This window comes from Calypte anna, chromosome 4B, assembly GCF_003957555.1.
Source record: "Calypte anna isolate BGI_N300 chromosome 4B, bCalAnn1_v1.p, whole genome shotgun sequence".
In the NCBI taxonomy this organism is placed as follows: Eukaryota; Metazoa; Chordata; class Aves; order Apodiformes; family Trochilidae; genus Calypte; species Calypte anna.
In genome coordinates, this window is record NC_044249.1 from 17,280,567 (window position 1) to 17,294,030 (window position 13,464).

General features: G+C 40.4%; 1 protein-coding gene across 1 annotated transcript in view; it reads right to left on the bottom strand.

Moving 5' to 3' along the window:
* Positions 1–11,213, bottom strand: part of UVSSA (UV stimulated scaffold protein A) — a 48,166-nt gene extending 36,953 nt beyond the window's left edge. Inside the window, exons 1-6 of the mRNA XM_008501852.2 lie at positions 10,944–11,213; positions 10,359–10,689; positions 9,148–9,268; positions 7,584–8,018; positions 6,287–6,396; positions 5,607–5,735 (exon numbers count right to left, since the gene is read on the bottom strand). Coding sequence (XP_008500074.1) covers positions 5,607–5,735; positions 6,287–6,396; positions 7,584–8,018; positions 9,148–9,268; positions 10,359–10,689; positions 10,944–11,041 — 1,224 coding nt within the window. The 5' untranslated portion in view covers positions 11,042–11,213. The remainder of the gene's footprint in view (positions 1–5,606; positions 5,736–6,286; positions 6,397–7,583; positions 8,019–9,147; positions 9,269–10,358; positions 10,690–10,943) is intronic.
* Positions 11,214–13,464: the final 2,251 nt, after the last annotated feature.

Genomic DNA, 13,464 nt, shown 5'->3' on the forward strand with positions numbered 1-13,464 from the left:
ATTAATTACAAAAGAGACATTTCATAAATAGAAATAATTTTCATACGACAGTTAAAATGCAGGAGGAGGGAAAAGGAAACATAAGCATCTGAATGACTTGTTTATATTTTGTATTTATTTTTACAGTTATGGTTGACCTGTTTGTAAAAATAAATATTAGCAAGATCAAAACCCCCCAAAATTTATAATGTTTCCTGAGCTACTACTTTGACCACAGAAACATTATTAAACTTTATTTATTCTGAACACGTTACATGCTGATGATGTATGCAATCTGATAAAGGACATCTTCAGGTGTGATGCTGATTTAACTACCAAATATTCTTATATTCCTCTTAAATTCTTGAAAACATACTACCAATCAACATCAAGTTACTACTCTAATCTCAGTATTGAGCACTGTTATTCAAAGGGAAATTTTGTTCAGAGCTAGGGGGTTTATTTTGTGCAATTTAAAAGCATCATCTGGGGAAAAAAAACTTTTGAAAGGTCATCTCCCTTCCTTATTGGTCTGAGTATGTTTTAGCAGATGTTCATGCATGGTAAGGAATCACTAAAGATAGTAAATTAACCCTCAAAAACAACTAAAATTAAGAAAAGAAGAAAAAGAAGAGTATTGAATAACAAGAAGCTGTTATAGAAAACAACAGTCAGCTGGACTGGATTCTTTATGGCTATGAAAAGAAGCAGAACGAGAAAACAATACAGCCTTAGCTTGTAATCTAAAACTTAAATGTGACTTTTTCTTAAAGCAGGCACCAACTTAAATAAAAAATAGACCTAAAAAAAGCTGGTCATAGAGCTACATGTTTACCAGAAATAGTAGAAATAATTCATTAGAATTGATAAAACACCAAGCTGTAGTTGAAGATACAAGGGGGGGAAAAAAAAATCAGTAATAGTCTTGCAGCCAAGTAATTGCTTGGCTTAATTTATTGTATATTAAAATTTTAATCTTTATATGTACTGAAATATTTTAAGACTAAATTATGACCAGTGAATATTTGACTTGTAAATATAACTTGTAACAAATTTCTGATATTATTCTTTCAGAAAAAAATCAACTTGCCTTTCAGTAAGGTTTGGGGATCAGATCAGGTTCTGCACAACACAAGGACAGCCTTCTCCAAATCTAATTATTAATGGCATTATTGAATTCAACCAGATGTTTCACATGGATAAAACTAAGTACATGAATAAATCAAGATCCAAGCGCACGCTTAGATTTGACAGAAGATAAGGAAAGGTGAAACAAAAAGTAATGAAGACAGTTAATGAAAAACTATATATCCCCTGTTGTTAATATAACCTGAAATTAAAAATTCAAGATGTCACAGGCCTGTTAAACAATCACTCTGCTGACAGACAAATGAGTGGGATGTTTCTCACACCCCATTGCTTCTATCTGACCAAGTTTTAACCAACCTAAATAGTAAAGCTTCTATTGCTTCCCAAAGGTATTTAAATAAGAGACAAATATACTCTCAGTGTAGAAAACATAGATAATTAACTGCATTTCTATTAATAATGTTAGAACTTTAAACATTAGCTTAATGGATAATCCTTTATGATAATGATGTAAGTGAAAGGTAGTGTGGTGTAATTGAAAACACTGTACACACTCATCCTCTCATAACTCATAAAATTGCAAGATTATTTGCATCTAGCAAAAAATCTATTTAGTATTTGTAAAAAAAGAAAAAAGACATGAACAAATAAAACTATTCCTATCTAGGAAAAGAAATATTTTTAAATGAACATATCAGACATAAGCACGTTATTTCTACAAAAAAATTAAACCTCTGGAAACAGGAATTTCTATTTAAATACCAATCCCAGCCAATAATCACAATTGTAATTTTATAGTAATTCATTTATATAGAGTCAAGAATTAACTCGAAGTGTCTGTGGTGTATTGCTGTTAGTGTAAATTTACCTGGAAACACAGACTGAGATGATGGTTGGTTTTGGTTAAAGGTGGCATAGAGAATAATGTGGAGCGTGCAGTATGCACTCCCTCTACTGGGCACTAAGATTATCCTGACCGGGCATTCAGAGAAAAAAAGGGATCTGTCCATGCATCCAGCTACTGTGAGAAAAAAAACCCTTTTACAGCTTCTGCCTCCTCTCCCTAGATCTAGCTAAAAGTCAGTTTCATGAAAAAATGGATTTCAAAACTCTTGTTTATCCTCTCAAAATACATTTCCCATCAGAAACCAGCCCCCTATTCACACCCCAAATAGATATTTAGCTGAAGCAAACATAACTTGTGTGAGCACACAAAAACTCATTTGCCTTGGACCAGCACAGCAAGACTCTAATTTTTTGTCCATCCCCCAACAATTTGAAGAAATAACAGCTCAGGAAGAAATGTCTTGATGACTTCTGAGCTGTGGGAGGGAACACAGCAATGGACAGAAGGAGTGCAGGGGATGTCCCAGAGTTTATAAAATTTGCTGCAAGGATTTTGTTTCTAGACAATCAAAAGATAACCTTTGTCATTCTTTTCCCTCTCCTCCCACAGCTCCTGGGAGGTCAGCACAGAATGGTGTCATAGCCTACTTGCATTGGCAGGGTTTAGATGCAAAAATGGTGTCCCTCCTCCATAACTGGGGTTTTCTGATGGTTTGAGTTCTTCACCATCACAGAGGAGAAAAGAAAGAGCTGGTTATATCTCATGTCACTGTAAGCCAATGCAAGTCTAAGTGTTTCACTGTACAGAGTTCTGTGCTGTCCTGCAAGTAACTTCATGTAAGAAAAGTTCCATAAACCTACAGAAAGCTCTCCTGGAGCTTGAAAACCAGCAAGCCCTTCCCATTTTTCAGTAAAGGGAAAAAAACTACAGATAAAATAATTCGTGTTAATTTTCTAACACACTTGAATTGCAGATGAGTGCTCAGGAAACAATGGAAAGCCTGGAGGGAACAGGTAGTGAGAATGGCCAAAACCAGACACCTTCCTGCACCTACCAAATGTTTCCTCTGTTAAGACAGGCCAGGTAACCCCCAACTTCTTCCTCTCAGTGTCATTTACAGCCAGATACACTGCTGAGAGATTAATATTGAATGGTGTATCAAGAATTACTCCAATACATGTGTTATTTGGATCTCAGCCACATGCATGTATAACTGCTCAGCTAAACAAGAGTACCAGGGACATGTGGCAATGGCAACAGACTCCAGGGCCTTCCCTCTTCGAAGTGGCAATTTAATCTCTACAGGATTGAGAGGTATAGTAGAGTTCACAGTAATAAATCTTTTCCAGTTTCAGTTTTTCACTAAAACCTTCCCTCTATCGACTTTCTTGATCTCATTTTGAGGGTTTTATAAAGCCTTTCCTCTCCCTCACTGGGCAAAAACAAAGCACAGAAGACAAAACAAAGAGGGAAATTAGAGACAATGGAAGCACAGAGAGAGAGTGAGCTTAAAGAAAGAACAAAAAATCTAAGGAGACTGAGCAAGCCCTTGTCCCCAGCCAAGCTTCCAAATCCCTCTCATTCTTGTCTATATTTGCTAATAAAATCACTTTCTCCTAAAAGCTAAGGCTTGCCTGTGCTGCAGAATTCATAATTACACTCAAAATGAGCAATTACACAAACAATTCACCTTTACATTCTCCAGCTAACAATGTATGCACCTAACTCTGCAGTCTAATTGCCAGAAAAACTGCTATCATATCTAAATGCAGAGATGCCACAGACCAGCTACAAGCTGAACAAGTTACTCAGGACTCTCCACACTCAGACACTTTTTTTCACACTCTCTTTGCTTACAAAATGCTCCTTTTCATTTCCAGGTGCTCACAACTCTACACATGAGAAGGTAACAGCACTCACTGACTCCATGTGCTAACAAATGAGATCCCTAAAGCCCTGAGCACTGCCAGGAGCTGTGAGGCTGGGCTCTGGAGGACAGACTATCAGTACTTCTTTTCTTGGATCTGAAAATAGCAAAACTTTGGCATAGCAAGAACTGTAATTCCAATGACACAAGAATGTAGGGTCAGAAGCAACAATACTCAGTGCAAACAGCAATATGAATTAAAGAGGAGCTGCATGTAGCATTCCATATGCTGATATGTATGTATTTGGCACATGGGGATTTAATAATTCCCATCTAAGAGACTGCTAATTTTGCTCCATCACACTCCCATTTTACCATGTTTTTACATCTCAACCAAGTCATCTAATGTAAAGGAAAGATAATATACACATTTTCCTTCTGCAATACAAAGCTCTCTGTGTTCAGGTTATAAATGTGAAGTAGCTCAGCACTTAACCTAAATTTGGGTATTTTCTGCTGGAGAAAAGCCCTAGGAATAATTATATATAGTTTTTCAATGCATAAGTTAATATCTCAATCTGCATTGCTTCTGTTAGGATGTCTTCTTTGTGACCACTACTATTTATTTTCCCTTCTTTATTTTTCTAATGATGAAATGTATTAGCTTTAAACTGTACACAGATAGCACTGATCAGTCTCCAGAGGTGGCAGCAATACCACTTGAAGCACGGACACATTCATGCCCACACACAGAAGAAAAATCAAGGCTTGAATGTCCTTTATATCTTGCAAGAAATATAGCAACCAATATTCCATGCAGAGGTGTAGCAAATGAAGTCCTGTCAAGCAAATGGCAGGAATGACAACAGATGTCTGGACTCCTTCATAGCTGGTTGCATAAAGGTAGCACACATATTTCACTGGAGAAAAAGCCCTCTGACAAGACAGTCTTTCAGTACTTTTCATTCACAGTTGGCATTTTTGACTGGTGTGGTATTTAGGCAATGAACCAGATTAATCTTGACAAAGCTTCATTTGCACAATGAAAGCAAAGTCTACAACACTCAGTCCTGACTAAACAAGGCTACCACATTTTTGACCAAGGTATAATGTCCAGATCAAATTCTTATAATTCAGTCATAAACCAGACTTTACTCTGGACCCTGACCAGTTACTTTCATGTCAAGTTGTACAGTAACTTTTGCAGCTCTGCTTTTTAGCTACATAAAGAAGCCATAAAATCCTTTTTAGATCTGTATAAAGTATTTGATCTTGCATTCCATGTTTATTTACAAGTTTTGCCTGTTTCACAAAAACTGCCACAGGTAGCTAGTATTTGTGGAAAATTTTGGCACTTCAAAGCTTTATATAAAAACTGATTCTTTTAAGACATTCCCAGTCACATTACATTCTCACTCAAGAGAGTAAATGCTTCAAAGTAGAGAAATTGATTTCTTGAATTGTGAGACAGTATAATTGTTTAGCAAGTTGTAAAAGACCACGAGTTTGCTGAGAAATATGCAGTAAAGAAGCTGAGGACATCACAGTGGGACACATGAACTTAAGAGTAAATAACATCTAAATGTAACCACTCTCCTATCCGGAAGAACAACAGTGTTGCCTTACATCTTACCTAATAAGCAAGCCCCTGGCATACTAGACAGGTGTTCTGTGCAACTTCTTTGAGGGAAGCTACAATCAGCTGAATTAGTGTATTTATCAACAAAATGTGTGTTGAAAAGCTTGCCAGATAAAGGTTTAAGAAAAGTGCATTATTTTACTTACTTAGTCCCCTCTAGTATAACAGAATTTTTAAAAACTTACCACTTTTCTTTTTCTCTCTTTAAAGGAAATGTTCATTTGCTTGTATTTTTTCATAGCAGTCTCCAATTTATTCTTGAGATCAATGGCACTTCTCAGCCGATCATCATTTATTCCTGCCCTGGTAAATAACTGCAAAGCAAGAGAGTCAACATTCTTAACCTTTTTCTAGACATCTGCCCCAAAAAAAACATTTTCAAGTTTTGTTCATAATTAATGGAACAACATTGTCACAAATTATTTTATTTTACAAGTAGCAATTAGTAAAGCCACTTAACCTATCTAGAATATAAAAGCTAATAGGAACTACTAAAGACAAAAAAAGAAGGAACAGCTGGTAGAAACATCTCCTGAGAGAGTCCTATTGGCCAAATTCCATGTGTGAAGCTCCTGAGCAGTAATATCAGCTGACAGAAAGGACACGCTGCTTTTCTGATAGAGGTATGTATGACAGAAACAAGCTGTGGTTTACTTTAACCCTGTCCAAAGAAGCTACATTTTACTCTTTTTTTTAAAAAAAGTATGACTATAGGTAGCAGCAATGTTTCTTCAACTCTAATTTCCTTCTTGCTCACTCTCCCTCAGGATTTACTGTACTCCAGTCTTTGCTTCTCCATCTTTTTTTTTTCATTATTTTTTCATTTAAAAAGAAAAAAAAGTAAAAAATTCTCTCTTCATCCCACCTGAATCCAGGACTGTACAGAAGGCCAGAACTTATTTCTGAGGAGTCTGTGTGCATCAGTGACATTATTTATTATGGCAGTATTGTCTTCATTCTCCTGCACTTTTATATCTGCTCAAAACAGGAAAAAATAGTTAAATAGTTAGTGCACAGTATTTATAGTATCTTCACTACAGGAGCTAAAGAAGCTAAGCAGGAGAAGTAGATATGAAACTCTAAAATATTTGATCACTTCAGAGAAAGTTGCAAACAACAGAATGTTTCTCTTCTAAGTATTTTTTTTTCTCCATTTTCCACATATTTTAAAAAAATGAGAGGAAAACATTCAGTCCAGTAATGATAGAAAGAGTTGTTAAGCTGACTACTAAGGAATCTCTAAATAAACCACAGTCAAGTGCAGACTTTCTATTTACATTAAACCTTGTCCTGAGTTTCAATCAATTCTTTCAATCAATTCTGGGCACTATTGTATCAGTTTCTGCATATTCAATATGGAAAAAAAAATCCCTGCCCAAGTGGCAATAGAGATTTGTTTGTCAAAGAAGCCAAGTATGCCACTACTCAAGTCAAAATGGTACTTTTCACCTCTTAGTCCTTCATAAGCCCCATAGATAAATTCCCAGTTCTGTTGTCTGCAAGCACAGACATGGATACCTGTCAGAAACCTGACCATTTGCACATGAAATTCTGTTAGGGCAGTATTTGTAAGAGACTTCACATAGACTACCAAAACACAAACCATGCTAACTTTTCAAGAGGTAATTCACATTAGCAAAGTTATATAAAAAGGGTATAATCATAATTCTTAAGACTTCCTAGCAAAACTCTACTTACTACTTCTGGCAAATTGTCAGTAGCAAAGAAAAAAAGTTTGCAAAACAGACAATGGCAAGATTTTTAAATTAGTAGTTTATACTCTAGCTAGAGAAATAAAGAGGTGAATGGTGAGGCATATGGAAAATAGAACTATATACTGTGAAAATATACTGATTTTTTTTTTCTTATACATAGGAAACTAATCTTCTCCCAGGTATGATGAAGTGCTGCAATATGGTTATGACAACCAGTAAGGAAGTTCAATCTTAGATGGTAATTAACAATATCTATAAATCACATACAAGGACATGCAAACCTAAGAATGGTTACTAGGTAAGCCAGAACTAGAGAAGAACTCCAAAATATATGGTGTTCAGGAACCCCAAGCATTTAAGATGGGGAAAAAAGAAACACAAATCCCAACTCCAAAGCACTTCAGCCAAAGACTGTCTCCAGCTATATGTGAAAATTTATCCAAGTACCTGTTGAGATTTCAAGGTCTAGAGTATACTTATGTGAAACAAGCCCATGGCTCCTAACAAAAATCTGGTAATCATCCTCATTGAGAGCAGGGACATCAGATTGAACTTCCAAGCATGTTCCTCCATCCAATTCCTTCTGCTCAGGTGTGTCCTCTTTCTCATCTAACTCTTTGTTTCTCTCAGTTCCAACATACTGAGAAACAGAAACAATGTCCTTGCTGCAGCATGGCTGTTCATCATCCATGTGTCCAAACCAGGACTGATTAGCTTCCATCTGAGAGGACAGGGGAGATCCAGGCCTATCCTCATTAGCTGCTGTTTGTTTGTTGAGTTCCAGTTCTGTGTCATTCCCACTGAAGTCAAAAGGATCTGGCATCAGAAGTTGGAAACAGTTTTCCATCTCTGTCAGAGTGCTGGCAATCTCTTGGGACATTTCTGTCAAGAGACATTTGTTTTAGAATACTGTTAAACAACATAAAATGCTATTATCTCCATAGCAAAGCTCTACAAAACAAACTCAACTGCTGAAGGGCTAATAATTTATCCAGTAATCACTCATAATTTATCCAGATAGATCTCTCTCCACTGCAGAAACCACCTTTAGAAAAGTGACAACAGCTTTCTTAAGCATCAAATCTAGAACTTCCTCATCAAGTAATTTAAAGTAAGAATTCCTCCTTTTCCTAGGCTTTCCAAATTTCACTGTGCATCAAAGATGACACAAATACTTCACAGAATCTGAAGGAGCCCAAGGTTTAGTGAGGATATTCTCATTGGTGTTGGTATGTACTCATTCCACAGCCATGAACATTATAGTTGCTTGTAGGCACAACCATGAATGCTCTATTGCAGAAAAAGATGCTATCAATAAGTGCAACTTGAAGAAGGTTAAATCTCTTTAAAATTCCACCCTTCTTCACAAGAATATTTCCAGCATGCAGAGTAAATGCAGACACAGTTGCATGCAATGCATATACCAAAGTAATTACATTAAATAACCCCTTTTCTCTACTATATAATATATTTACTCTCTCTGTTCCTCTTTCATATTACAGCAACATGTCTGCTATGTACATGTTGCTTGGAGTTCCAACCCCTAGTAACACACAGTAGCAGCAGCATGACATTTTCCTGAATACCCTCTGTAGCATCCAAGATTCCTCTGCAGATCACCACCTATACTTCTGGAACACAAGGACTGTATATACAATATAACAAAAGCTATCTTTAGAAGTCTGTGCCAGGTCACAGATACAGAAATTAAGCCACCAGCTCCAAAAAGTCTCATGATTTGCCTGCTCCAGGTTATACAGTCATACATTACTAAATTACAGGCTAGACCTTTACTTGAGAACATTTTTTTTTAACTTTTCATACTACCTGAGCTCAAAGGACTGCCACTTATTTCCCTGGATATTCTTTAGGTGAAAGAGATAGAGGGCCAAATTCTAAAAAAAAGCATTATTCCACCCTTCTGTGGTCAGCTATGCTCTTAGAACATCCTTATAACTTTAAAAAAGGTTGCTTTATAAACAAACCAAATAACAGGACCGAAGTAATTCACCTTCCATTTCTTTTTCAGCTCTTTTGGCTTTTTCTTTGTAAATGTTATCCAATCGTTTTTTCTTCTCCTCCTCCCTCCTCCTTTCAGCCATGGTTCTGGCATGCACATCTTGAAAATCCACCTAAGGAGGAAATGGAGAAAAAAGTAAACACTCCTCGTGAGAAATATATAGAAAATCAATTTCCTAAGATTCTTATCTGTGGTGGAAAATCCTCAGCATCAGTGATCAGCCAGAAGCTCAGCAGTACTTCCTTTTATCTCCTCTCCTCCTGGAATCAATAACTACAGCAGTTCTGAACAGAGTTTTTACTTCTACTAATAAAGGGCTGCTAAGAATCAGTGGCCTTCAGAAAGGAAAACAAAACACTTGGATTCCTGCATCTAAACTGTAGGAATAACTGGGCTTTGGGAGTCCTGCACAGCACTGGAAAGATGGGGTTATGAGGAATGGTCAGGAAGAGCCTACACAGAGCAAGTATTCCTAGCACATAAAAAAATCAAACTAGGTTCACTGTTAGTAAAGGAAATTTAGGAAAATTTGTCAGCACTGTTACCACAAGTATACATTTCACTTCCTGAAGAAGTTCATAAGCAAGGAAAGTAGGAGAGGAGACATTCAAGTTCGTTAAAAGTTACCAAATTTGGGGTTTTACAATTATATTAGATCTGGGGATTGAGAGTAAGTTTAGCATTCAGTTTCACTTTATTTTCTTATGACAAAAATATAAACATAAATCTGAGTGATTCACTGTGCTTTTTCTTAAAATATTTACAATGTGGTTTTGGTTTTTTGTTTTATTTTTTTCTTAGAAGATTCTAGAACTGGACAGTACAGAAATCGAGATAGTTTAAATGGGCAAAGAATGACTTAATAGCTGATTGTTCTCAGTTGAAGATGTAATAATTATTTATCTTCTAAAAAGCCAGACTGTGAGGCTTCACATAGGAATCAGTGGGTGAAAGCCTGCTGGTGAGCAATACTTTTTTGCACCCTAAAAAAAGGCTAGGTGAGACCAGATCTAAGTAAAAGCCTGAGGGTTTGCAAGATGAAGAAAAAGTTTGGGGTTTGTTTTTTAAAGCCCATGCTCAACAGGATGTCTCCTAAAGACAGTGTCATTTCCAACAGCTTTTATATTTATTGGTTTCCTCACTTTAACATCTCTGATCAATCACAACCTAAGCACACATGCAGAGGTAAAAACGCAGGGTACCTTCTTATTCTGTTTTAAGAAGTGGTATCCCAGAGAAAGCTTCTTGTAAGCCTCCCCATATTTCTCATGCCAGTCTTGCACTGCCTTTATGGCAGCTTTCCTCAGTTTCTGTGCCACTTCTTTGGGCGGGGGAAGAGGCTGCTCATGGTCTATCCCCAACGTGAGCTCCAAGAACTCTTGGAAGCTGGAAATAATCAGTGTCCGGAATTGATGGGATCGGGTGAACAACTCCTGCACGATCTGGAAAGCCGAGAATCGCATCTCTGCGTGCTCCTCATTGAGCCGGGTCATCAGCAGGTGATAGGCGTGGCTGATGTGTTCCTCCGAAGACCTGGGAAAGGAGAAATCGATGGGAAAATTAAAAATATTATAAATATTTAGCATGTAAACCCACAACGTTTTAAAAACGTATTTTAAACCAGCAGCCTCTGTCTGAGCTCACAGAGGAGCCTCCAGGACGCCCCTGAGGAGCCCCCCGGTTCCCTCTGACCCGGGGGAGAGAAGCTTCGCCTCCGGGGGGGAACGACAGTGAGACCCGTTTACCCCCTCCCTCCCCCGGGTCCGGTGCGTTCGGTCCGGTCGTACTTGCAGATTTTCTTCAGCTCTTTCATCCTGCCCGACTCCAGCTGCGATTCCCCTGAGGTAGTGAGCTCCTCCACCAGCTCGGCGAGCCGCTGGTCCATCTCTGCCGGCAGCCAGAGGCACAGCTGAGGGGACGGGAGACGAGACGGGACCGGGAGACGGAAAAGCCGCCCCAGAGAACCACTCAGACCCAGAGAAGCCCCTCAGAACACCGGAACCCCACCACGGGCCGGCCCGGCCCGGGCCTCAGCAGCGCCATTGCCCGCCCCTGAGGGGAAGCCCCGCCCCTCGCTGGCTGCACTCCCCCCCTCTCCTTGCAGCGGGTGGTACCTTCCTCACACCCCCACCCGGGCACCTACCACCGCACCACTCTCCCCCCCCCACCCGCGGGCGCTGGGAGCCCGAGCAGCTTCCCCCCCACCTCCCTTCCGACACACGGTTTTTCACGATGACGCAATCGTGACGTCACACCAACCCGGAAGCGCCGTGGGAGGAAGGTGGGGAGGTCTTAAAGGGGCCGCGCCCCCTTTTGGAGGGGGGGGAGGGGTGTTAACCCTTTGGTGTCCGCTGAGGCTGAGCGCGGGGATGAGGCAGCACCAGCCTGAGGAGGGAGAGAGGGAGAAGGGGGGGGTTCGGCCCTCAGGGAGCCCTGAGCAGTGGCGGTCACCACGCAGCCTCGGGACTGTGACGCTGCTCAGGAAATTTCCACAGAATGGCTCAAAAAGGCGGTTTTGGGGGAAAAAAAGAGGCCACGGTGCGGGCTGGCAGAGGCCTGGGGAGGGAGCAGGGCGGGGGAAGCCGTGGGGAGGAGGGAGGCGGTGGCAGCTGATGGGAGGGGTGTGAGGGGAGGGGTGTGAGGTGCTGCCCCTCAGAGACCCCGGGGGGGCAGCGGGACCCTGGGGAGCCCCCGGACTTCACGTTTCTGACAGAAATTTTGGGGAGCATTGAAGGGAGGCAAACCTGCAGCCTCCCTCCTCTCCCCCCTGCCAGCAGCCTCCATCCCCAGGCTGCTCACTGCGAGGGGAGGGAGGGAGGAAGGCAGGGGCCAGGAGGGCATTGGGGGCACCCTGTAACCCCACTTTCCTCACTGCTGCAGAAGGAAGTGATTTTATTTTTAATAGGTGCTGCTATCTAAAACCTGAGGGGTCGATGCACTCTTTCTCAATAGCTTGAATGCCGTTCTCACCCGAGCTCTGGATACACCCCAGGAATAGCTGAAGGAGAAGCATCACAAATCACGAGGCACCTTCCTACATGTATGTCTAGAATTTTCTTTAAAAACTACCCCATAGTGTTTGCTGAAGCTGCACAGCAGCATTGACACACTTGAGTAGTATCATCAAGGGTCAATTGCTTATTCCTCTGCAGAAAGATCTCTGCAGACTCTTAGCTGGAGCCTGATGAGCATTTCTCTGTGTTAGTTAATAGATGTCCATGTCACAGGTTGATATTCCTACAGGAATAGACCCAGTGAAGATCAAGGCACATCCCACTGCACTGCAAGCCACCTCTCAGTAACCTTTCAGTAATTTCAGCAGCCTCCAGGCTTGCAGAGCTCCCAACATCCAGTTCTCTTGCATGTCATCAAACTTGAATTCTAGAGAAGTGTCTTGGTTTGGTTTGGTTTGGTTTTAATCTAAACACAAAACCCACACTGGGTAATATCAAAGGGACAAGATACATGGAGAGGGGGTAGTATAGGAAACTGCTGGCAGCAGCAGTCTGAGATGGGTAACTCTGACAGCCTTCTCTCACCTAAATCACAGAAAATCAAGAAGAAAATTTTTTACAATATTTCACTGGAATGATCTCCCAAGGAAGTGGTGGATTTCCAAGCATTGGGGACTTTGAAGTTTCAGCTGGACAGGGTGCTGGGCCATAGACTGTGTTCTTGCCAAGAAATTTGGGACCTGATGACCTGGGAGGTCCTTTTTGACCTGGTGTTCTGTGAAAATGCTCTGTCATTGCCTTTGTCAGTGTGCTGCTACCTGGCTGCAAAGAGGCACAGCCACTGAGAGCAAGGGCTTCCTGACTGATTAGGGAGAAAAAAATCTAAAATTATTTAGAATTTTTTTTTTATTTATTTAATCTATCTGAATGTTTAAGCTCACAAAGCTATGGGAAGTATAGAGTATTTTACATTTTCAGATAAGAGAAAAAATTAGTTTTGTAAAGCTCTGGCATTCCTGCCTGTGCGGGGAGCATCATTCCCTGTCCCCTCCGAGCCCTTGCCCGGCTGGGACGGGGCCGGGGGGTGCGGGAGGTGCGGGAGGTGCGGGGCTGCCTTTGGACACAGCCCCCAGCAGATGGCAATGCAGGAAAACCTGTAGCCTGTCCGGCAAGGCAAGAGCTGGGGCTGAGCTCAGTGTTCTTGGAGGAAAGCATCGCCTTTCAAAGCTTACTTGATTATTTTTAACGTGTCCTGCAAAGGATACCAGCGTCGTCTGGTTTGGTTTTTTTTTCTTTTTTTTCTTTTTTTCTTTTTTCTTTCTGTTTTTTTTTCTTTTTCTGGTTTTAAAGTATA